This window comes from Hippocampus zosterae, chromosome 7, assembly GCF_025434085.1.
Source record: "Hippocampus zosterae strain Florida chromosome 7, ASM2543408v3, whole genome shotgun sequence".
NCBI lineage: Eukaryota > Metazoa > Chordata > Actinopteri > Syngnathiformes > Syngnathidae > Hippocampus > Hippocampus zosterae.
This window is the reverse complement of record NC_067457.1, coordinates 14,442,937-14,466,194: the sequence shown is the minus strand read 5'-3', so window position 1 is coordinate 14,466,194 and position 23,258 is coordinate 14,442,937. Positions and strand designations below refer to the sequence as shown.

Sequence of the window (23,258 nt, the reverse complement as noted above, 5' to 3'; positions counted from 1 at the left end):
CATATATGGAGAGGGAGAGAGAGAGAGAGAGAGAGGGAGAGAGAGGACAGGCAAGCTAGTCCGCCAATGGTGAAGGGTGGGCGTGTAAGTGGACGCCTCAAGCCAGTACCAACACTTGTATAGAGTGTGGCAATGTGCATTGTTGCAAAACAACTCCGGTTTTGGTTTCTAAGAACCCCTGAAAATAAATTCGACAAAAAGACACACCTACGAAGCTCAGTTCAAACTTAAAGCCACCGGTTATGCTTTTGGCATGCGTCCCCATCTCACAGCAGCGGTGAAAAAAACAAGTCAAGCAAATGAACTCTGAGCTTGCCGTTATTCCCGGAGGGTTGACTAAAGAACTCCAACCGCTGGACATTGGCATCAAGCGGGCGTTCAAAGTAAAGTTGCAAACGGCATGGGAACAATGGAGGATCGGTGGCAAACACAACTTTACAAAGAGTGAGAGGCAGCACTTGGCGAGTTACGCCACAATACGCAACAACGAGAGGGAACGCGGCGTTTTTGATGGATTACGGTACTTGCACAATTGTTCAATTCTTTCTACACACACACGCGCTGCCACCATGTTTCGCTCTGTTCTTTACTTTCAAATGTGGGAAAGCTTCACACGAGAGAAATGTTGACTTTGCTGTTGCTACTCCTTCTTAACGCTCGGCAATGCGTAGCAACTCACACTAGCATGTGATGCATTCAATGACAACTGAGATGTGCAGTCCTCTGCTTCTGATACAGAGGATGAGGACTTTGATGGATTTCTGGGTGATGATTGATCGATAAACGTGAGAACATTGTACGATGGCTAAATAAAATACACCCGAACTCAGTTCTGCTTTCGTTGCCTTTTTAAAAACGTGTTTTTATCTTATCTGTATGTCTTGGCATGCTACCGTATGCTTCAAGCTAACGTGTTAGAGTGCGCGCATGCATGCCGTATGTTTAAGCTGGCGTATGTTTTACTACTGTAAAACTGCGGCCATTAGTACGATGCGTCCTGTGTATGTGTAAAATACAGAAATGTCACCCATTAATGAGACTGCGGCCATTAGTACGATGCGTCGAATAGTCGTGAAAATACGGTACTTCGACTTGGTGGTTTTTTTTTTTCCATTGTACTCCTGTGTGTTTCTGTCTGATTTTCTCTGACAAAGTTAAAGAAACGACTCGGCACACAGGAAAATTGTCTTCAATATCGGCGGAAGCGGACCTCTGATCGCAAACGACGGTTGTTGCTCCGCGATCACACTCAAAGTCCAGCCTCCGCTAGTTCAACATTTTATTGTAACATATGCAAATACAAGAAAAACACTGCCCCTGATATTTGCATGCCACACCCCCGGTCCGGCCCCTCGGTAATGATTGGTTACCTGTTTTTCAAACTTGAACCATCAGTGCATTGGCGCCTTTTCTGTCTGGTCTACATCGAATTAACATGTTGCAGACTTTGCGGATGGCCAATGACGCCTGGGAGCGACGGGTGTTCTCAACTCGTCTTTTGATGCTCAACCGCTGTTCTCGAATTATTCATTCCCCTTTTGTGACCGAGTTTCGCCTTCTCCCCTCTGGTAGCCCACCTGTATTGACGTGCTAATTGTAGACTTCAACAGCCCTCCGGCCAGATGGCCGGCACCTTTGTATGCAGGCATTTGGGGGTGCTGCATACGCACTCAAACGCTTCGATGTGCCCAAAGAAATGAAATTTTAAACATGATACAATTTTGCTCATAGATTCCTCTAACAGTATTTTTTGTTAAATACATTTTGGTCAATCCACCCTGCTCCTCACTGCCTCCCTGCTTTTTGGGGTCCTACAACTACCATCACGCAAAACGTGACAAAAACATCTCAATGCAAGCCCTTGGTTGCAAATATATGGTGAAGAAGCTGTCCAAATTCCTTATCACAGTGGAATTGCTGCTATTATTGATGCAGTGCATTGAAATTACACTTCTACCATATTGCCTTCAAACAAGTGTGTTTTTGACAAACCGTATATTAAGCAGCACATGTATAAATTAATTATTTGGAGCCTGTATGTAGAAATCTTTTATTTTGGCTTTTCAAGTAATAAAAGTAAATGTCAGTGTTCCTGTTATATATCTGGATCTTGTGGGCAGGGTAGTATCTCACTGTAATAGGACTTTGTTTTGGGAGTTAAGAAATAAAAAAAATGTCAAGTGCGCTACTTTGACGCTAGTTTGCTTAAAATCTGCACTTAAGACATTATTTTGGCTTGGCACAGTTTTGAATGGGTGTTTTATGTCGTCGTGGGAGTGAGCATAGTCGATGTGATTTGCCGCCAATAGAAAGCGGCTCCTCCCCCTTTAAAAATCGCCTCATGAGAGGTCGACAGTCCTTGACATGTCGGAAGCGAAAACATATTTTGCCCCTGCCCCTAATTTCACCGAAATCACGTAATATTACCTGCGCCAAGACGGGGATGAGGTTACAGCAGGCATAAAACCTGCTTTTACCCACCAAAGTATCAAATGCACCATGAGGCACACACACACACATATTGTGTGGGTGTGGGTGTGTATATATATATGTATAGGGTGTCCCCAAAAAATGTATACACATTTTAGCAGCTGATAACCCAATTATTTATCCTTTCTTTACAGACTGAACCCATTGAACTGAGTGATGGCAGCCAGACTTGACTTATAAGAAAGGACATAAGAAAGGACTTATAAGAAAGAATAAATGCTACTGGACATGCTTCCAGTAGCATTTATTCTAAAATGCTACTGGATGTATGAAAACGCAGTAGAAGTTCAAAGACAATTTAGGAGGGAGTTTAACAAAGAATCAACACGAGTTACCATCACTTGAATTAGAGATGAGTTTGAAGCTGATGGAACTGTTCAGGACGTCCATAAGAAGCGCTCTGGAAGACCATGTATGTCGACAAGCCCCACAAAAGAAGAAAGATTACTGGAAACGTTTCAACAAAGTCCAAGAAAGTCTTTGTGGTAAACTAGTCGTGAGGTAGCCATGATGTGTGCCATTCCATTGCTTCGCATTGTCAGCAGTGTCTGTCTGAGGCAGAATGGACATCAGTTTGAGAACATACAAGACAATAGAATGATATTTGTAAATTATTTTACTTGTTGAAAATTATTTGAATTATAATGAACTCCAAATTTACAATTATTTAAAGTGTGTATACATTTTTCTGGGACACGTTGTGTGTATATATATATAAAAAAAAAAAATCCTCATCTCACCCCTCGGGTGGTGTCCGTCCCTCATTCAGCTCGGGTCCTCTACCAGAGGCCAGGAAGCTTGAGGGTTCTGCGCAGTATCCTTGCTGTTCCCAGCACTGCACATTTCTGGACTGAGATGTCCGATGTTGTTCCAAGGATCTGTTGCAACCACTCATCTAGTTTGGGGGTTACTGCCCCGAGTGCTCCGACCACCACAGGCACAACTGTCACCTTTACCTTCCAGGCCCTCTCCAGCTCCTCTCTTCTGAGCCCTTGCTTATATATATATATATATATATATATATATATATATATATATATATATATATATATATATATATAAGCAGCTGGATAGCTCACTTGGTAAGGCATCGGTTTGGCATACGGGAGACGGTGGTTCGAATCCCGCTTGGGGCAAAAATGAGCACATAACACCATCCAGTGTGGGTCCTTGGGCAAGATCCTTCACGCTAATGCCTACCTCATACAATGATGAAAGACAATAAAACGAATGACATGCCGGCTCAGACGTCGCCCGGCCAAACAAGGTCTGCGTCAGGTGCTGGGGAACCAGAGCACCTTGATGAAAAATGGGCTACTGGAACAAAGCGGAGATGGGCGAGATGCGATAACATGGCTCTGTTGGAATGCTACTACTCAAGCAACCCTAGTCAGAGGGGTTACATGCAGAGAATGTGGGCTAAATGGTTACTTCGAAACCCACAGTCACGGTTGACCGCGAAACAACTAGTAGTTCAGTGTTCCAACATCCACAAACGGCAACTGCTGTCACAACTTGAGATTGATGAGGTACAACGCAGGTTCCATGGTGAAGGGCCCCAGGCTGCCAGATCAGAGGAGGAGGTCATACAAGCGATTGGGAGGCAAGCCCCAATGAATGAAATGCTGAGCGAGGCAGCAACTGACCTGAAAGCTAAGATCATGGCGAGAATGAAAGCTGGGCAACCTAGAAACCGATTACAACGGCTATGTGAAGTACCATCTGAAAGTCTCATAGAAAGTGTGAATGCAGCACTGAGGGCGATCCCAACCGTAACGATCACAGAAACCAATGAGGTGATATACGCTTCAGCATCAGTGATCCTGGATAAGAGCAACCATGGAAGCCATGAGATACGTTACCCACCATGGAAAAGACGGTTGGAGGCTAAGATCAAGGTGGCCCGGAAAGATGTGAGTCAATTGACGGAGGCCCAGTCAATGTGATGAAAAGGCCGATACCCGAGAGGTACATCCAGATGACCATACCTGAAGCACTCGAAACTGCCAAACAAAGGCTCCAAGCCTTGTCCAGTCGCCTAAAGCGGTACACGAAAGAGAATGAGGCCAGACGAATAAACAGGCTGTTCGCAACACAACCTGCGAAAGTGTACGCTCAGTGGCAGGGTCCTAACAACAGAGCTGACCCACCAAGACTGGAAACTGAAAGGTACTGGAAAGGCATATGGGAGAAGGAGGTTGCACATAACAGCAGTGCACAATGGCTGGTGACCCTGAGAGAGGAACACAGCAACTTCCCTGAACAGAACCCGGTTACCATAACAGTGGCAGACATACAGGAAAGAGTCTCAGATATGAAGAACTGGACAGCACCAGGCCCGGACATGGTCCACACTTACTGGCTAAAGAAACTCACAGCACTCCATGAGCGCCTAGCAGTACAAATGAACCAGCTGCTGAGGGATGGGACTCACCCAGAATGGCTAACCGAAGGGCGAACGATCCTGATCATGATCATGCAGCCCCATCCAACTATCGGCCAATAACCGGTCTCTCCACAACATGGAAGCTCATGTCAGGCATCATTGCGGCTAAGATAAGTGGAAACATGGATCAATACATGAACGAAGCACAGAAGGGCATTGGTAGAGATACCAGAGGAGCCAAACATCAGCTCCTGGTTGACAGAACAGTCGCACAAGACTGCAGGTCCCGACGTACCAACCTGTGCACAGCTTGGATTGATTACAAGAAAGCCTATGACTCGATGCCACATACATGGATCACTGAATGCTTGGAGTTGTATAAGGTTAACAGGACCCTACGAGCCTTCGTTGCGAACTCGATGAGGATGTGGAAAACCACACTTGAAGCCAATGGCAAGCCACTTACCCAAGTGTCCATCAAATGTGGCATATTCCAAGGTGATGCACTCTCCCCACTGCTGTTCTGCATAGGACTGAACCCCCTAAGCCAAGTAATCACCAAGACAGGCTATGGATACCGCCTCAGAAATGGAGCTACAATCAGTCACCTCCTCTACATGGATGACATAAAGCTGTATGCTAAGAGCGAAAGGGACATAGATTCCCTGATCCACACAACCAGGATCTACAGCAGCGACATCGGGATGTCATTCGGGCTTGAGAAATGTAGTCGGATGGTGACTAAGAGAGGAAGGGTAGTCCGCACTGAAGGGGTCTCACTCCCTGACGGAACAATAGCAGACATTGAGGACAGCTACAAGTACCTTGGTATACCACAAGCCAATGGCAACCTCGAACTGGCAACAAGGAAAGCGGCTACGGCCCAATACCTCCAGCGAGTGAGGCAAGTCCTAAGAAGCCAGCTCAATGGCAAGAATAAGACCCGGGCAATAAACAGCTATGCCCTGCCAGTGATCAGATACCCTGCAGGAATAATAAGGTGGCCAAAGGAAGAGATTCAGACCACGGATGTTAAGACCCGAAAGCTCCTAACCATGCATGGAGGGTTCCATCCCAAATCCAGCACCCTGAGACTGTACGCAAGCCGAAAGGATGGAGGCCGGGGACTAGTGAGTGTGAGAGCCACTGTCCAGGATGAAACATCCAAGCTCCATGAATACATCAAGGAGAAGGCTCCAACGGATGACGTACTCAGAGAATGTCTCAGACAATGGGGAACAGAAGATGAGGCGCTAGAAGAGGGACCATCATGGGAGGACAAGCGCCTACACGGGATGTACCACCGGACCATAACTGAAGTGGCTGATCTCAAGAAGTCCTATCAGTGGCTAGAGAGGGCTGGCCTGAAGGACAGCACAGAGGCACTCATCCTGGCTGCTCAGGAGCAGGCCTTGAGCACCAGAGCCATCGAGGCCCAGATATACCACACCAGACAAGACCCAAGGTGTAGGTTGTGCAAAGAGGCACCTGAGACGATCCAACACATAACTGCAGGGTGTAAGATGCTGGCAGGGAAAGCCTACATGGAACGCCATAACCAGGTGGCTGGCATAGTCTACCAAAACATCTGTGCGGAGTATGGACTGGAAACCCCAAGGTCAAAATGGGAAACACCTCCGAAGGTGGTGGAGAATGACAGAGCGAAGATCCTGTGGGACTTCCAGATCCAGACTGGCAAGATGGTAATGGCGAACCAAACAGATATCGTGATCATAGATAAAGGGCAGAGGAAAGCCGTAGTGGATGTAGCGGTCCCAAGTGATGGAAACATCAGGAAGAAGGAACATGAGAAACTCAAGAAATACCAAGGGCTCAGAGAGGAGCTGGAGAGAGCCTGGAAGGTAAAGGTGACAGTCGTGCCTGTGGTGGTCGGAGCACTCGGGGCAGTGACCCCCAAACTAGATGAGTGGTTGCAACAGATCCCGGGAACAACATCGGACATCTCAGTCCAGAAATGTGCAGTGCTGGGAACAGCAAGGAAGCTGCGCAGAACCCTCAAGCTTCCTGGCCTCTGGTAGAGGACACGAGCTGAATGAGGGACGGACACCACCCGAGGGGTGAGATGAGGATTTTTTTTTTATTTTATATATATATATTCACAAACATGTATACGTACACCCTCGGTATGCCGGAACACAGGGTTGCAGAGAGATGAAACAAAAATCCCCAACAATCAGCATAAAAATCCGAATACTAGATTGAGATGAATACTAGATGACGCTTGAGTTTGACTACGCTGTCGACAAATACAGAGACCACAATTTCTCCTTGCTTGTCAGCATGTGTTTTCTGTGTACTGTATGCATGGTGTGTAACACAAAGTATGTATCAAACTGTGAGCTGCATTTCCCCATTTAGGAACTTCAAGAGGTGTAATAAATGCAAAATAAAAAAGGGTTGCAAATTGATTCAATTCATACAATGTGACTGACTAAGTGAAGAATTTTGGCAGAGCATCTTTTGTGATATTTTTGTTCTTTCTCTGAGGTCGCAGCAAATTCACTCAATTGAACGTGGGCTTTACAGCATGCCTTAATTGATTCGAACAGCCTGTAGGACTTCCTTCTCTTGGCAGCGGGGAGTTAACTGGGAGACTGAGACATGATTAGGTGAAGTGCTGCTTAAATGAGAGGACCTAAAAACACAATCTCGGTTTCCATCCGATCCAAATTAGAAGCATTGATGATGAAGGCAATTACATTACTTCAACAAGCAGAGGACAACAATTTAACGGCTGGGCGAAAACACAATTCAGACATAATTATGTGGCCACATGCATGCAAAAGAACAAAAGCAAATATATATATATATATATATATATATATATATATATATAAATTTATTTTTTTGTATTTTTATTTGACATATTTCTATATTTACGACCTATGTAATTTTACGTACATTTTAGCTGTGTGTTTTCAATGCACTACATGTATGCACTGTTTTGAATGGGAGACAGGTCTGGACTGCAGGCGGTCTATTCTAGTCCCTGCAGTCTTTTATTATGAAGCCATGCTGTTGTAACATGTGAGAATGGATTTTAGTATTTTCTTACTAAAAGATGGAGGATCCATGAAAAAGATATTGCTTGGATGGCAGCATATATTTCTCCGACTCAGTGTGTACTTTTGAGCATGAATGGTGCCATCACAGAGGTGAAAGTTACCCAGGCCATTGGCGCTAACACGGACCCATACCATCAGCGACACTGGCTTTTTAACTTTGCATCTATAACACTCTTTTGAAACTTTTGGTTTTGAAACTCGGATGGTTCTTTTCCTCTTTGCCCTAGAATACATAATGTCACAGTTTTCCAAAACTATTTGAAATGTGGACTCGTCAGACCACGGAACACTTTCCCACTTTGCATGAGTCTGTTAGATGAGCTTGGGCCCGGAGAAGTCGGCGCCCTTCTGGGTGTTGTTGATAAATCGCTTTTGCTTTGCGTATTTGAGTTGCCGTGAGGGATGTAGTGCCAAACTGTATTTATTGACAGTGGTTTTCTGAAGTGTTTCTGTGCTGATGTCCTTTAGACATTGATATTGGTTTGTGATGCAGTGCCGACTGAAGGAAAGAAGGTCATGGGCATTCGTTGTTGCTTTTTGGCCTTGCCGCTCACATGCAGTGATTTCTCCAGATTCCCTGAAACTTTTAAAATGATAGATCGTAGATGATCACATTTCCTAAATCCCTTGCGATTGTACGTTGAGGAACATTGTCCTTTAACTGTTCAACTATTTTCTCTCGCAGTTGTTCACAAAAAGGTAAAACTCACCCCATCTTTGCTTGTCAATGCCTGAGCAATTCAGGAAAGCTCTTTCGATACCCAATCATGACACTCACCTGTTCCAAGATAGCCTCTTCACCTGTGGGACGTTCCAAAAATGTGTTTGATGTGCATTCCTCAACTTTCTCAGTTTGGAGATATAAAATTCTAAGTTAATGATTATTTGCTAAAAACATTTTACAAGTTTATCAATTGGAACTGGCTAAACATGATTTTCAAATCACTGTATGATGATGTATCAGCATATTTGTATTGTATGTTTAACACAACATCCCAACTTCATTGGAATTGGGTTTGTAGAGATGTGTAGAGTGGCTCAGAAAACGGCAATACAGTATATCCATCCATCATCCTCACGAGGTTGGATAGGCTATATATGCTGGAGCCCATCCCAGCCGTCTTCGGGCTATCGGCTGAACGGGTCAACCAATCACGGAGCACACATAAACAAACAACCATTCACACTCACAGTCACACTTGGGGACAATTTAAAGTGTTCAATTTACATACCATTCATGTTTTTGGAATGTGGAAAGATGCCGCAGTACCCGGAGAATACCCACACAGGCACGGGGAGAATATGCAAACTCCACACCCGAAGGCAGGTGGCCTGGAAAAAAATATATATATACATACAGAGAGAGAGAGAGATGACATAAATCCATCTATTTTCCGAACCGCTTAATCCTCACTCGGGTCACGGGGGGTGCTGGAGCCTATCCCGGCCGTCATCGGGGGACACCCTGAACTGGTTGCCATCCAATCGCAGAGCACACAGAGATGAACAACCATGCATGCTCACACTCACACCTAGAGAGACTTTAGTGTGTTCAATCAGCCTGCCATGCATGTTTTTGGAACGTGGGAGGAAACCGGAGCACCCGGATAAAAACGACGCAGGCCCGGGGAGAACATGCACATTCCACACAGGGAGGCCAGAGCAGGAATTGAACCCAGCACCTCTGCACTGTGAAGTCGACGTGCTAACCACTGGACTACCGGGCGGCTGAGATGACATAAATGTTGCCACATTTCTGTAGTGGTGAGTGCACCAGTTAAAAAATATCCATAAGCCAAACGCTTTTCCTCACGAGAATCGCGGGAACACACAATGCCAAAGGGACGATGGCGCACTGTCAATTTTTATATGAGAGAGGAATTTAGGCTTGACACATGGGTAAACTGTTTTGGGAGATCTTTGAGATGTTGCCATCGCTGGTGTTCTGCTGAACCATTCCATGTTATTTTGGCAAAAGCACAACATTGGAAAAAAAAATCATTCACATAATTTAATTTCATCAGGTGGTCGCTCATTAAATCATCTTAAGTGGACAACATGTCCACATGATTACATTTTGCGCAAATAAAAGCGATAAATTCAGTAAAGTCTTTTTTTTCAGTGCCAATGAATGCAAATGAGCAATAGAAAAAGATCTTTGCAATGTTAATAGCACTGAAAGAGTCAGTGCTATGACTCTATGAGGGTTTTTTTTTTTGCCACATGAGCTATATTGCAGCCCCTATTGATAAATAAAATAATCACTTATAAACGGACATACATACAGTCAAGATATATAGATAGATAGATAAATACATGGATCAAACGCTCTTTTCACTCGTGTGCATAAAAAGATCATTTTACTCAGACCATCCATTTGTCTGATTTTGCAATTTACAGGTATTGTGTATGTGTAAAATCAACTCTTCCTCAACGCGGAGAACTCCACGCGTGTGTGTGTGTGTGTGTGTGTGTGTGTGTGTGTGTGTGTGTGTGTGTGTGCGTGCGTGTGTGTGTGTTTGTGTGTAGGTATGTGTTCAGGCCAATTGCAATCTTAAGAGAACTGTCGATAGAAATCATTTTTTAAGTTTGTGTTTTTAATTATCATCTACGTCGATCATCTTTTACATGTTTGGGTTTAACAGCACCACCAATTGAGAAATGTCAAATTCACTGCATTGCAAGACGAGTCGTGTATTTTCATAATCGGTCTTTTTCTGACACCTGCTGCCGGAATAATATATTACAGAAAATATCCGTTGACATTTAAGGACGGGTAGTTTCCCCTCCAAAATTAAAGCATGGTCCTTTCAGGATCTTTGATGAATGACACTAACATAATGACTCTAAACAGCAAGCTATTATGCGATAAATAAAATAAAATAATGGTGGATATAGGAATTAAAAGTGGCATTTATCTTTATGGGCGGCCCGGTAGAGCAGTGGTTAGCGCGTCGGCTTCACAGTGCAGAGGTACCGGGTTCGATTCCAGCTCCGGCCTCCCTGTGTGGAGTTTGCATGTTCTCCCCGGGCCTGCGTGGGTTTTCTCCGGGTGCTCCGGTTTCCTCCCACATTCCAAAAATATGCATGGCAGGCTGATTGAACACTCCAAATTGTCCCTAGGCGTGAGTGTGAGCGTGGATGGTTGTTTGTCTATGTGTGCCCTGCGATTGGCTGGCAACCGATTCAGGGTGTCCCCCGCCTACTGCCCGGAGATGGCTGGGATGGGCTCCAGCGCCCCCCGCGACCCTAGTGAGGATCAAGCGGTACGGAAGATGAATGAATGAATGAATTTATCTTTATTTTGGTTCACAAATGTTCAACTGACATATGGGGGGAAAATGTGTGTGTGTTTGTGTATGTGTCAGAGCGTCCTCAGCTGGTTCGCCAAGTATATCGTCGCGTTGCCATGGAGACATCCTTGGCTATTTCAGGCCAGGACGCCGGAAGAATGGGGTAGGCGATAAGAGGACACTAGCATTCAAAAGCAGCTGTTTAAAGCACCCATTGTCATCCAAATGAAATGTCCAGATCACAAATCTTTTGGCAGCAGGCTCACAACAATTTGGTCAAACTTGAATTTTTAGCACGTGGCTCTCAGTAGTTGACTAGTCAAATTATCAATTACTTCTTCGAGGCAAGTCGCCACCTGCTCCCATTTTGCAACGAAACTAAAAAGTCCACCTTGTGATTGACTTTGCTCGTTGCATGAGTCTGAGTGTTGATCGAGAACGCTCCTCACTGCCTATTCTGTTCGCCCAGAAAATGTCGTCGATTGAGTGGAGAGTCCAGCAGACCAATTCCGCAATTTTTTTTTTTGGGGGGGGGGGGGGGGGGAGAAAATACAACTGGAGACAATTTTCAAATTATCTTCTCTTTTTTTGTGAACAAATATATTTTACTGGACTTCAAAATGTATCACTCATCCCTTTGCTGAAAAGGATAAGCGGTTTTGAAAATGGAAGGATAAGCGGTTTTGAAAATGGATGGGGATGTAACATGAGGCGATCATACTTGTTTGAGTTCACTGTCATAATGGCTCTCTGAAAGATACCCTATCTACATGCCGCCTGCAAAAAAAAAAAAAACATTTTTCGAAAAGATGCCTGAGGGAAATTTGGATGGAAGAGTACGTTTCACAGTAATTGGCGAACCTCGGTTTCAACTTATGTATATCCACATTTAAAAATAGAGGGTCAACAAACCAGGGAACGTTGGACAAAAACAGAAAGACACAAGACACAAGGCCACAAGATCGTGGATAAAAGACCATTGAACCAGCCCGTCCGAATGAAAAGTAATGATTTGTGATTAAATACTCCCACCTGCTGGTAAAAAAGGAGCCAATACATTTCTCAGAAAAGAACAACCACAGATTTTCAACGAGGCTGCCAATTGCTGTTTCCCTTCATGGTAAAAAAGCCTTTTTCTTTTAACATGTATTTTTGGACATAATTTTACAAATAAATTTAATACATGTGAATTCAATGCTGGAGGGTTGTCTTCGGGCTAAAAGTGTGTGTTGCAGCAGGTTTTATTTTGTGTTGAGTAACGTAATGTGGCAATACCACCACTCGGGCAATTGATGACGCCTCAGTCGTTACGCCACATCAATAATAAATTCAGCACAGGTGTGTGAGAACACTGGCCGGATACCGTTTTCAAACGACGAACCCATGAACATAAAAGGAAAGGTATTTTATATATATATGTAAATCAGCATTTATTGTATTGTATTGTATATATATTATTTTGAGGCCGAAGTACGAAAGACACTTTTTTTTTTCGAACTCGACCTTATGGCATGACATTCGGACTGAAATGATTCCGATTAAGATTGACCGTTTAAGCCATCATCTACCGCTTATCCGGGGCCGGGTCGCGGGGGCAACAGCTTTAGCAGGGAAGCCCAGACTTCCCTCTCCCTAGCTACTTCTTCCAGCTCTCCCCGGGGGATCCCGAGTCGTTCCCAGGCAAGCTGGGTGACATAGTCTCTCCAGCGTGTCCTGGGTCTTCCTCGGGGTCTCCTCCCGGTGGGACATGACCGGAACACCTCACCGGGGAGGCGCTCAGGAGGCATCCGAATCAGATGCCCAAGCCACCTCATCTGGCTCCTCTCGATGTGGAGGAGAAGCGGCTCGACTCGGAGCCCCTCCCGGATGACTGAGCTTCTCACCTTATCTCTAAGGGAGAGCCCGGACACCCTGCGGAGAAAACTCATTTCAGCCGCTTGTATCCGGGATCTCGTTCTTTCGGTCATGACCCATAGCTCGTGACCATAGGTGAGGGTTGGGACGTAGATCGACCGGTAAATTGAGAGCTTCGCCCTTTGGCTCAGCTCCTTCTTCACCACGACAGACCGATACAACGTCCGCATCACAGCAGACGCTGCACCGATCCGCCTGTCGATCTCCCGCTCCCTCCTACCCCCACTCGTGAACAAGACCCCAAGATACTTGAACTCCTCCACTTGGGGTAAGATCTCCTCCCCGACCCGGAGGGGGCACTCCACCCTTTTCCGACTGAGGACCATGGTTTCAGATTTGGAGGTGCTGATTTTCATCCCAACCGCTTCACACTCGGCTGCGAAACGCTCCAGTGAGAGTAGGAAAGCCCCGCTTGAAGGAGCCAACAGCACCACATCATCTGCAAAAAGCAGGGATGTAATACTGAGGCCCCCAAAACGGACCCCCTCAACGCTTCGGCTGCGCCTAGAAATTCTGTCCATAAAGGTTATGAACAGAATCTGCGACAAAGGGCAGCCTTGGCGGAGTCCTACCCCCACTGGAAACGATTCCGACTTACTGCCGGCAATGCGAACCAAACTCTGACATCGGTGGTATAGTGACCGAACAGCCCGTATCAGGGGGTTCGGTACCCCATACCCACGAAGCACCCCCCACAGAACTCCCCGAGGAACACGGTCAAACGCCTTCTCCAAGTCCACAAAACACATGCAGACTGGTTGGGCGAATTCCCACATTACCCTCAAGGACCCTGCTAAGGGTATAGAGCTGGTCCACTGTTCCACGGCCGGGACGAAAACCACACTGCTCCTCCTCAATCTGAGGCTCAACTTCCTGACGGACCCTCCTCTCCAGCACCCCTAAATAGACCTTACCAGGGAGGCTGAGGAGTGTGATCCCTCTGTAGTTGGAACACACCCTCCGGTCCCCCTTTTTAAAAAGAGGGACTACCACCCCGGTCTGCCAATCCAGAGGCACTTTCCCTGTTGACCACGCGATGTTGCAGAGGCGTGTCAACCAGGACAGCCCCACAACATCCAGAGCCTTGAGGAAATCCGGGCGGATCTCATCTACCCCTGGGGCCTTGCCACCGAGGAGCTTTTTAACCACATCGGTGACTTCAAACACAGAGATAGGAGAGCCCACCTCAGAGTCCCCAGGCTCTGCTTCCTCCAAGGAAGGCGTGTTGGTGGAGTTGAGGAGGTCTTCGAAATACTCTGCCCACCGGTTCACAACGTCCCGAGTCGAAGTCAGCAGCGCCCCATCCCCACTGTACACAGTGTTAGTGGTGCACTGCTTCCCCCTCCTGAGACGTCGGATGGTGGACCAGAATTTCCTCAAAGCCGTCCGGAAGTCGGCTTCCATGGCCTCACCGAACTCTTCCCACGCTCGGGTTTTTGCCTCGGCGATCACGGAAGCCGCGGTCCGCTTGGCCAGTCGATACCCGTCAGCTGCCTCTGGGGTCCTATAGGCCATAAAGGCTCGATAGGACTCCTTCTTTAGCTTGACGGCATCCCTTACTGCTGGTGTCCACCAGCGAGTACGGGGATTGCCGCCACGACAGGCACCAACCACCTTACGGCCACAACTCAGATTGGCCGCCTCAACAATAGAGGCACGGAACATGGTCCACTCGGGCTCAATGTCTCCCGCCTCCCCCGGAACATGGGAAAAGCTCTGTCGGAGGTGGGAGTTGAAACTCCTTCTGACAGGGGATTCCGCTAGACGCTCCCAACAAACCCTCACTATACGTTTGGGTCTGCCAGGACGGACCGGCATCTTCCCCCACCATCGGAGCCTACTCACCACCAGGTGGTGATCAGTTGACAGCTCCGCCCCTCTCTTCACCCGAGTGTCCAGAACATGCGGCCGCAAATCCGATGATACAACTACAAAGTCGATCATCGAACTGCGGCCTAGGGTGTCCTGGTGCCAAGTGCACATATGGACACCCTTATGTTTGAACAAGGTGTTCGTTATGGACAATCCGTGACGAGCACAGAAGTCCAATAACAAAACACCACTCGGGTTTTGATCGGGGGGGCCGTTCCTCCCAATCACGCCCCTCCAGGTATCAATGTCATTGCCCACGTGAGCATTGAAATCCCCCAGCAGAACAATGGAGTCCCCAGCAGGAGTACTCTCCAGCACACCCTCCAAGGACTCCAAAAAGGGTGGGTATGCTGAGCTGCTGTTTGGTGCATATGCACAAACAACAGTCAGGACCCGTCCACCCACCCGAAGGCGGAGGGAGGCAACCCTCTCGTCTACCGGTGTGAACCCCAATGTACAGGCACTGAGCCGGGGGGCAATGAGTATGCCCACACCTGCTCTGCGCCTCTCACCGTGAGCAACTCCAGAGTGGAAAAGAGTCCAACCCCTCTCAAGAGAACTGGTACCAGAACCCAGGCTGTGTGTGGAGGCAAGTCCGACTATATCCAGTCGGAAATTCTCTGCCTCACATACCAGCTCGGGCTCCTTCCCTGCCAGAGAGGTGACATTCCATGTCCCAAGAGCTAGCTTCTGCAGCCGAGGATCGGACCGCCAGGGTCCCCGCCTTTGGCTGCCGCCCAGCTCACATTGCACCCGACCCCTTTGGCCCCTTTCATGGGTGGTGAGCCCATGGGACCCACGTTGCCTCTTCGGGCTGTGCCCGGCCGGGCCCCATGGGTGTAAGCCCGGCCACCAGGCGCCTGCCAACGAGCCCCACCTCCAGGCCTGGCTCCAGAGGGGGGCCCCGGTGACCCGCGTCCGGGCAAGGGAAACCTAGATCCATTTATTTTTATCATCATTGGGGTCTTTTGAGCCGTGCTTTGTCTGGCCCCTCACCTAGAACCTGTTTGCCATGGGTGACCCTGCCAGGGGCATAAAGCCCCAGACAACTTAGCTTCTAGGATCATTTAGTGTTTTAGTCCAACGTAAGTACCACACTCAGTACTTCTCATTTATACGTGCCTAAATAAGACCGGTGTAATAGGCAAACTTACCTGTGGGGATGCCACTCAAATGCATCCCAAACATGACCTATTACCTGAGGTTTGATCCAAGTTTAAGTGACATAAATGTGACTGTTATCAGCCAGCAGTTTTTTTTATAGCCTGATGCTGATATTGGTCCAAAATATCTGGTTCTGATCATTGGCCTGGCTGATAATCAATCTGTCTCTAGATGATAATAATGACACATACACAATTGTCTTCCTGATGGCCTGATTCCTTTTGACTTTCCCATGATGTCAGTCAACAAAGTAGTGTGTATACAATACAATACAATACAATACATGCTGATTTATATAGCGCTTTCACAACAGCGGCAGCTGTAACAAAGCGCTTTACAAAACAGTTAACAAAGTAAACTAATAAACACAACACATAATATAAAACACGGACAAGTCATGCAGTTCTAACCACTTTTCCATCACACGCTTTGTTGTTTGAAGCGGATTGAGATGAAAGAGGAGAGAATCAAAGTATCATGTGTGCCTTCTTATTCGGGCTCACAATCGCACCTAGGGACAATTTAGATCATGACACTAGCAAAATATAAGTCATTTTGGTCATTTTAAGTGACCTGAAAAAAAAAATATTTTTAAAAGGCAACACTTTGGTCTGATTGCATGTCAGACAGTGAGGAAAATAAATGATTGTGTAATTTTATATCATCTATGTAAATTTCTGGCGTCAACTAAGTTTCAATCAAGCAAGTCCTACAATTGGCAACTTATATTTTGCCTTGACTCATGTCCATCATCTCTTTGTGGTACAGAAAATGTTCCTGCATGGAAAAAACTGTCATTGGTGAAAGTATTTCAAAGCTCTACTTTAAACTGTGGCATCATTAATTCCGACTTCCGAATTGCCTGGTAAAGAAATTAAAGGGACAAAGGGAACATGCCTTGTTTAAAGGCTCGGCTAGCTTGTCTTTTTATTTACACAGGAAAGTGAGGCTCAACCAAGGACTATTGAGAGATGTTACCTGTGTTGTTTCTGAGAATCGTCTGCGGACTGATGCTCTATGCCTCATTTTGTGAACCTGACACTCAGCCTTGTCTCCCACGAAAAACTGTGTCCCTTCAGGGTAAGTTTTTGTAGTCTCTGATTTTAAGTGTGCATTTTTATTGCTAATGCCAGGTGCTGTCTGTTTAGATTTGAACACATTCAGCAAGGATTGGGATTTACAACTACAATACCATGCTTATTATGGAGCATCTGGGAGTGCTGGTGGTGGCAGCCAGAGATGCTATTTTTGCCTTGGAGCTCAATAACATCTCTGTCAAGATGGCTGAGGTGAGTGCAAATTTTTCTGTACATGACACACTTTTGATGCCACTGTATTCCTGTGTAATTGTCAAAAAAAGGACATATCCATATCCAAGTACATATATGACAATAAAGTTGCACCTGTCTTGATTTGATATCCACAGTGTTCAAGAGAGAAGAAGAAATGAATGTTGATTGTAAATCTTGTATACAATACTAGTTTTGAAAATGATTGCGTAACGCTTTTATACAGAGAAGAAGAAAAAAAAGACTGGACACAGCTGCAAGTTAAGTCATACCAGGATCAGCAGAACAAAATTGTATAGAAATTTAAAGGCAAAAAAAAAAGGATGAGGACAACATGTACAGTATGTATGTACAGTATGTTTTTTTTCAGCATACAGGTTCTGAACCACAGAAGTACACTGTTTTTTTTTCTGATACACCACAAATAATTTTGTTAGCCAACACGGGGAAAAAAAAATTATATGAAATCTTTTTCTTTTGTTTTTTTTTCAAAACTTTTTACATTATATTTTTACAAATATATAGACTGAATGAAGAAAAAAAAGATCAGTGGGCAAAAAAGGGCTTGTCTGCCCCGATCTTCTGCATTTAATTCGATTTGCCAGAAACCACCGAGCCCGCAAAAAACCCCCCAACCAATCACACAGAAGGCGTGGCTTTCGAGGTGTCACGCATTGCCACACACTGGCCGACAAACTCATACCGGACAAACACACCCCAGTCTCGTGCTGACCATATATCTTGTTACCACTTTACAAAATGAAGTGTCCCGCTAATCGACTCGAATTGAATCACTGAACTACATACGAATAAAATTGACATTTTACAACATGAAATTACAATCAAGTATACTGTGTTAGCATGAGGCCTTGACATGGAAGGATTTTTTTTCACTTTTCAAGTACCGGTATTTTGTTACTTAATTATGTGATCAGAGAGTACACAATGGAACAAAATCTTTTTGTTTCTGTCACTTGGACAAGAAACTTCGTTTGCGTTGCTGCAGGTGGACTGGCCGGTGACCGGCAAGTCAGAATGCATGCGACGTCATCCCAAAAGGGAGGTTTGTGTCAAGTCTTCGGTTTCTGGTAGTGCAGCATAAAAAATTATATTTCGGCATACTTTTCCAGCTAGAACAGTTTGAGCTTTGACTCTGCTGTAACGTTGGCTCCGCTTTGCAGCTGAATTGTCACAATTATATTCGGACCCTCCACAAAGTGTACAGTACCAGGATGTTCGTGTGTGGCTTCAACGCTTTTAATCCCCAGTGTGACTCTTTGGTGAATTGAAAATAAACGTTTGATAAGACTTGAAAAATGCATGGCTTGAATTATAATTGCAGACTGTAAATGTTTAACAAGTTTAACGAATACGTTGTTTGAAAGAACGTGATGGTAGAAAAATTGACAGCTACATTTTTGCACACAACAGTGCAGATTCCTTTAGAAAATTAGTCATGGCGTGGTGTTCAATGGCGTACAATAAATCATTACTGCTTTGATAACTGCACAGAGGCACTCCTGCATGTACGGTATTAAATGAGATGTGAAATGTTTTGATTTGATAGCTCATTGATTCAGTTAGGAGCCACTACATTCAGAACAAAATGTCTTCTGAAATTAATTGTGTGTGAAAGCTGAAGCGCCGATGCTGAACTGAAACGTTGGGAAATTCTTTAAAATGGTGAATATGAGACAGAAAACTAACTGGAATAAAAAAAAATTCTCAGTCCATGAGTGTGATTATTCGTTATTGCACTTTGGGTTATTTTTTAAGCAAAATGCTAAAGCAAATATGACAAAGAACAATTGAAAAAAAAACGTGTCTGGCAATTGCAAAAACATGAATGTAAAAATAAGTCAACGCAATTATTTACAGAAAAAAAAGTTTCAAACAAATTGATACGAGAATTTTGAACTTCAAATAATTACTCTGTGCAAAAAAACAACCACAAAGCAATGACTGTGCGGTCAAAATCGGAAGGTGGGTCACGATCTCAAGACACGGAAAATAAGTAAATAAGAGTTCCGATTTTATAGAATAAGATGTTACTGGTTTGTTTTACTTTTTATTGTATCTGTTAAATAGCTCCATGTACAGCACTTTGTATGCAGCGATGGCTGTTCAAAAGTGCTCTGTAAATAACAATTGAATTGAAGAGTTATTTACTTAATTTCTGATGGCTGTTCGAAAGTGCTCTATAAATACAATTGAATTGACGAGTTATTTACTTATTTTCTGATTGCTCTATACATTATTATTATTCGATATGCTTGATTTGGTTGAGAAATTAACTGGAAGGACAAAAAGTGGAGGGAGAGGGAAATAGTGGTGCAGAATAAGGTGTTCTTCAGCAATCCGCACAATTACTGGAAGCTAATATTTTTAAAAATATATATATGTTAGGGCCTGCGTGGGTTTTCGCCGGGTGCTCCAGTTTCCTCCCACATTCCAAAAACATGCGTGGCAGGCTGATTGAACACTCTAAATTGTCCCAAGGTGTGAGTGTGAGTGTGAGCGTGGATGTTTTTTGGTCTCTGTGTGCCCTGCAATTGGCTGGCAACCGATTCAGGGTGTCCCCCGCCTACTGCCCGGGGACAGTTGGGATAGGCTCCAGCACCCCTCGCGACCCTAGTGAGGGTCAAGCGGTTCGGAAGATGAATGAATGAATGAATATATATTAGTTTGTGCTTCAGTGCAGTGTTTTCTTTTATAATTCAGACTTACGATGGAGGACAGCTGAAACTGATGGGTAAACTCCTAGAAGGACAGGGGCGTACTTATTATTTACTATTTGAAGGATATGCTTCCGTCATGGTTGGTGAGTATTTGGGTGTGCTGCTTTGGTGGACCAGCACAAAATACCTAAAATACTTTGAGCTGGTCATTCACTTCCAGGAATCGATTCTATTGGCCCTATTTTTGGTGACATGTGCATCTCATGGCACGCATTACGATCATCTTCAACATTTTCTTAAAATCACCCCCCCCCGGTACGGCACAAATACCTTGTGTTGTGTACGTGTTGGGCTGGAGGTGGGTGTCACACAAGAACGTCTAGTTTTATTGGACTTAACTGCAGCATTTGATAGTGGATCACCGTATTCTGCTGACTCGTTTTCAGCACTTGGTGGGCATTGGCGGTAGTGCTCTTGAGTGGTGTAGATCCTATTTAGCTGACAAAACCTTTTGTGTCAGCCTTGGCTGCTCTGTCACACACTGCTCCCCTGTCATGTGGTGTTCCACAAGGCTCAATTCTGGGGCCTCTGCTGTTCTCGCTGTATCTGCTCCCACTGGTTTCCATCTTAAGGAAACATGGTATTCCCTTCCACTGCTATGCAGATGACTGCCAGATCTATGTCCCACTAAGCAAAAAAGGCGCCTTCTCGTTAAGGCCATCAAAACCTGAATGGCACAAAATTTGAATTTCAATGAAAAGAAGACAGAGGTGATACTGTTTGGTCCCAGTGGCCCTTGTACATCCCATTCTGTACTCAGTCTCAACTCAAATCGGATTTCATTCACCAATTTTAGGAATTTTGGGTGGGTAAAATGTATCAAAAAACTCAACCTGACCTGTACTTCAAGTAAATGACTTGACAAAACTTGCGGCTATACATTGAAAACAATGCAGGGTCATTTTATTTCAAACAAGTCCGAAGATTTTATTACATCTGGATTTGAAGGCTCTAAATAAAATGGCAACATGCAAATTTTAAAACTTCACATTAAGCGTTTATCTCAAGTGACACCTTTTGTCCCCTGCTAGAGAACGGTTTTATTCAGAAGGCCGTCAACCACAACGGAGAGACTTTCATCATTGAGGAGATTCAAGTGTACCCAACTGAACGCATCAGGACACTCCACTTGTTTTCCATCAAGGTGTAGTCCATGACAACACCCCAATGGTTGCTGAAGTCATAACCTTGTCTCTTTGGCTACTCAAACTTCATTGTGCTTCGTCACATTCGAACACAGGGGCAGCTGTTTGTGGGGTCAAGAGTAGGTGTGGTTCAGATGCCAGTCAGTAACTGCAGTCGACACGACACGGGCCTGGACTGTATCCTAGCCAGAGACCCCTATTGTGCCTGGAATCTGTCTGCAAAAGTCTGTTTCCCCATCCGTGGCTTGTCCTCGTCCCCCACTGTGTCTACTGCAATACAGAGTTTGAAAGAAGTCTTCAAATGTCCCAAACATGGTATGTATTACACCTTTATGTGAGACCACCACACTCCAGATCCAGAACTATTTGCCAGGTGATTGACTTTCATGGTGGCATGTGTTCAGGAATTTATTCCCTGTTGCAATTTTTAACCCCTCTATTGTTGGATCTGTTCAAACACTTGAAAGAAATAACATAGTATGCTGTTGAAGGCATTTCCTGCTTTCTGTGATTACAATCACCTTGAAACGGGAGATGACCCCCTTAGCTCATCAGTGCGGCACTAATATTAGTCATTCTGCACAGAGATAAACAATGTCTCCTGTAATATTGTCTGTCTAAGATTGAATTTCTCAAAAATCAAAGCTGCTGCTGTGTATTTTTAGATCCAGTACCAGTGGTGTACTACAGGTTGGTTCCAGGGATCAACATGCAGCTGACTTGCCAGGCTACCTCCAACCTTGCGCAGGTCCTGTGGTGGTTTGCCAATGAAACACTTAACTCCAAAAGTAAATACAGCATTCATAGCCAAGGTCTCATTATCCTGAACACCTTTGAATTGGATGCCGGCCTGTACACATGTAACTCCTCAGAACTCATCAACGGAATCTTGTATAGTCGGCGTGTAGCTGCTTATCGCATCCAGGTTGACTGCTGTGGGTCACCTAATTCTGTGTTCGATTGTTTCCTTGGGCCAACTTTTCTTGTGCCATTGGTTCTCCTTTTCCTGCTTTGCCTCACTCTGGTGACCTTCATAATATGGACATGGAGAAGATGTAGGTATATGGTTCAGCAGACAGATAACACAGAATTGATGGCTACAAGCCAAATAAGACAGAATTGATGGCTCCAAGCATTGATCTCTAATGAGACCAATGTACTTGCTGTCAATTGGATTAATTTTGACAGTGTGATGGGACTCCAACCTGTGATCATTTGCTAGGAAATGATATGGAATGGCATGCTTGTATAATGTCAAAAAAAGTCGAGATTGAGCACAAACCAAGCATGAAGTTAAAGGAATTGTCTACGGCCTCTGAAGAGAAGTTTGTTTATGGGGACTGTTATGGAGATGTGTACAGGCATTTTGATGTTTGAATGTTTCCGTGAATCATTCCTGATTTTGTGTCATGTCATATTGTAGGAGACTGTCTCAGAATTGTTTGTGTATTCCATTGTTGTGCCCCCCCCCCCCCCTCCCCATAGAATGTAGTTTGCGATCTCCTCGCTTGATTTTCTGTTATGGTGCATTCTCGATTTTTTTAAGTCGCATTGAAGTAATCATTAATGTAATTTTTTTGGAGGCGGTCTTTGAACGCCTCTCGAGCCGAACGACAGGAGGAGCACGTAGTCGGACAGAGACGTGTCTGTATTTGTTGACTGTACAAAGCATTAGTAAAGTGTATGTTTTAAAAAAAACACACAACAGCTCTCCTTTTTCCAGAGCTGCAACAAGATTGTGTTGAATTTCGAGGAAAAATAAATTTATTTCTGGAATAAGATGGATTGACAATACAGATTAATAATTAGTATGACAGTTGATAAAACGTTTTGACAAACTTGGCCAGGTGGACGTATTAGCAACCACTTTCAAGACAGAGT

General features: G+C 44.9%; 1 protein-coding gene across 1 annotated transcript; it reads left to right on the top strand.

Annotated features, from left to right (window-relative positions):
• Window positions 1–17,102: 17,102 nt before the first annotated feature.
• LOC127604980 (semaphorin-4E-like) lies at window positions 17,103–23,251 on the top strand. The gene is given in 9 exon segments (XM_052072437.1): window positions 17,103–17,285; window positions 17,354–17,376; window positions 17,378–17,494; window positions 18,501–18,557; window positions 18,676–18,774; window positions 20,216–20,585; window positions 21,228–21,376; window positions 21,473–21,692; window positions 22,043–23,251. Coding segments are annotated over 9 exon segments (1,602 nt in total). The 5' UTR covers window positions 17,103–17,176; the 3' UTR covers window positions 22,501–23,251.
• Window positions 23,252–23,258: the final 7 nt, after the last annotated feature.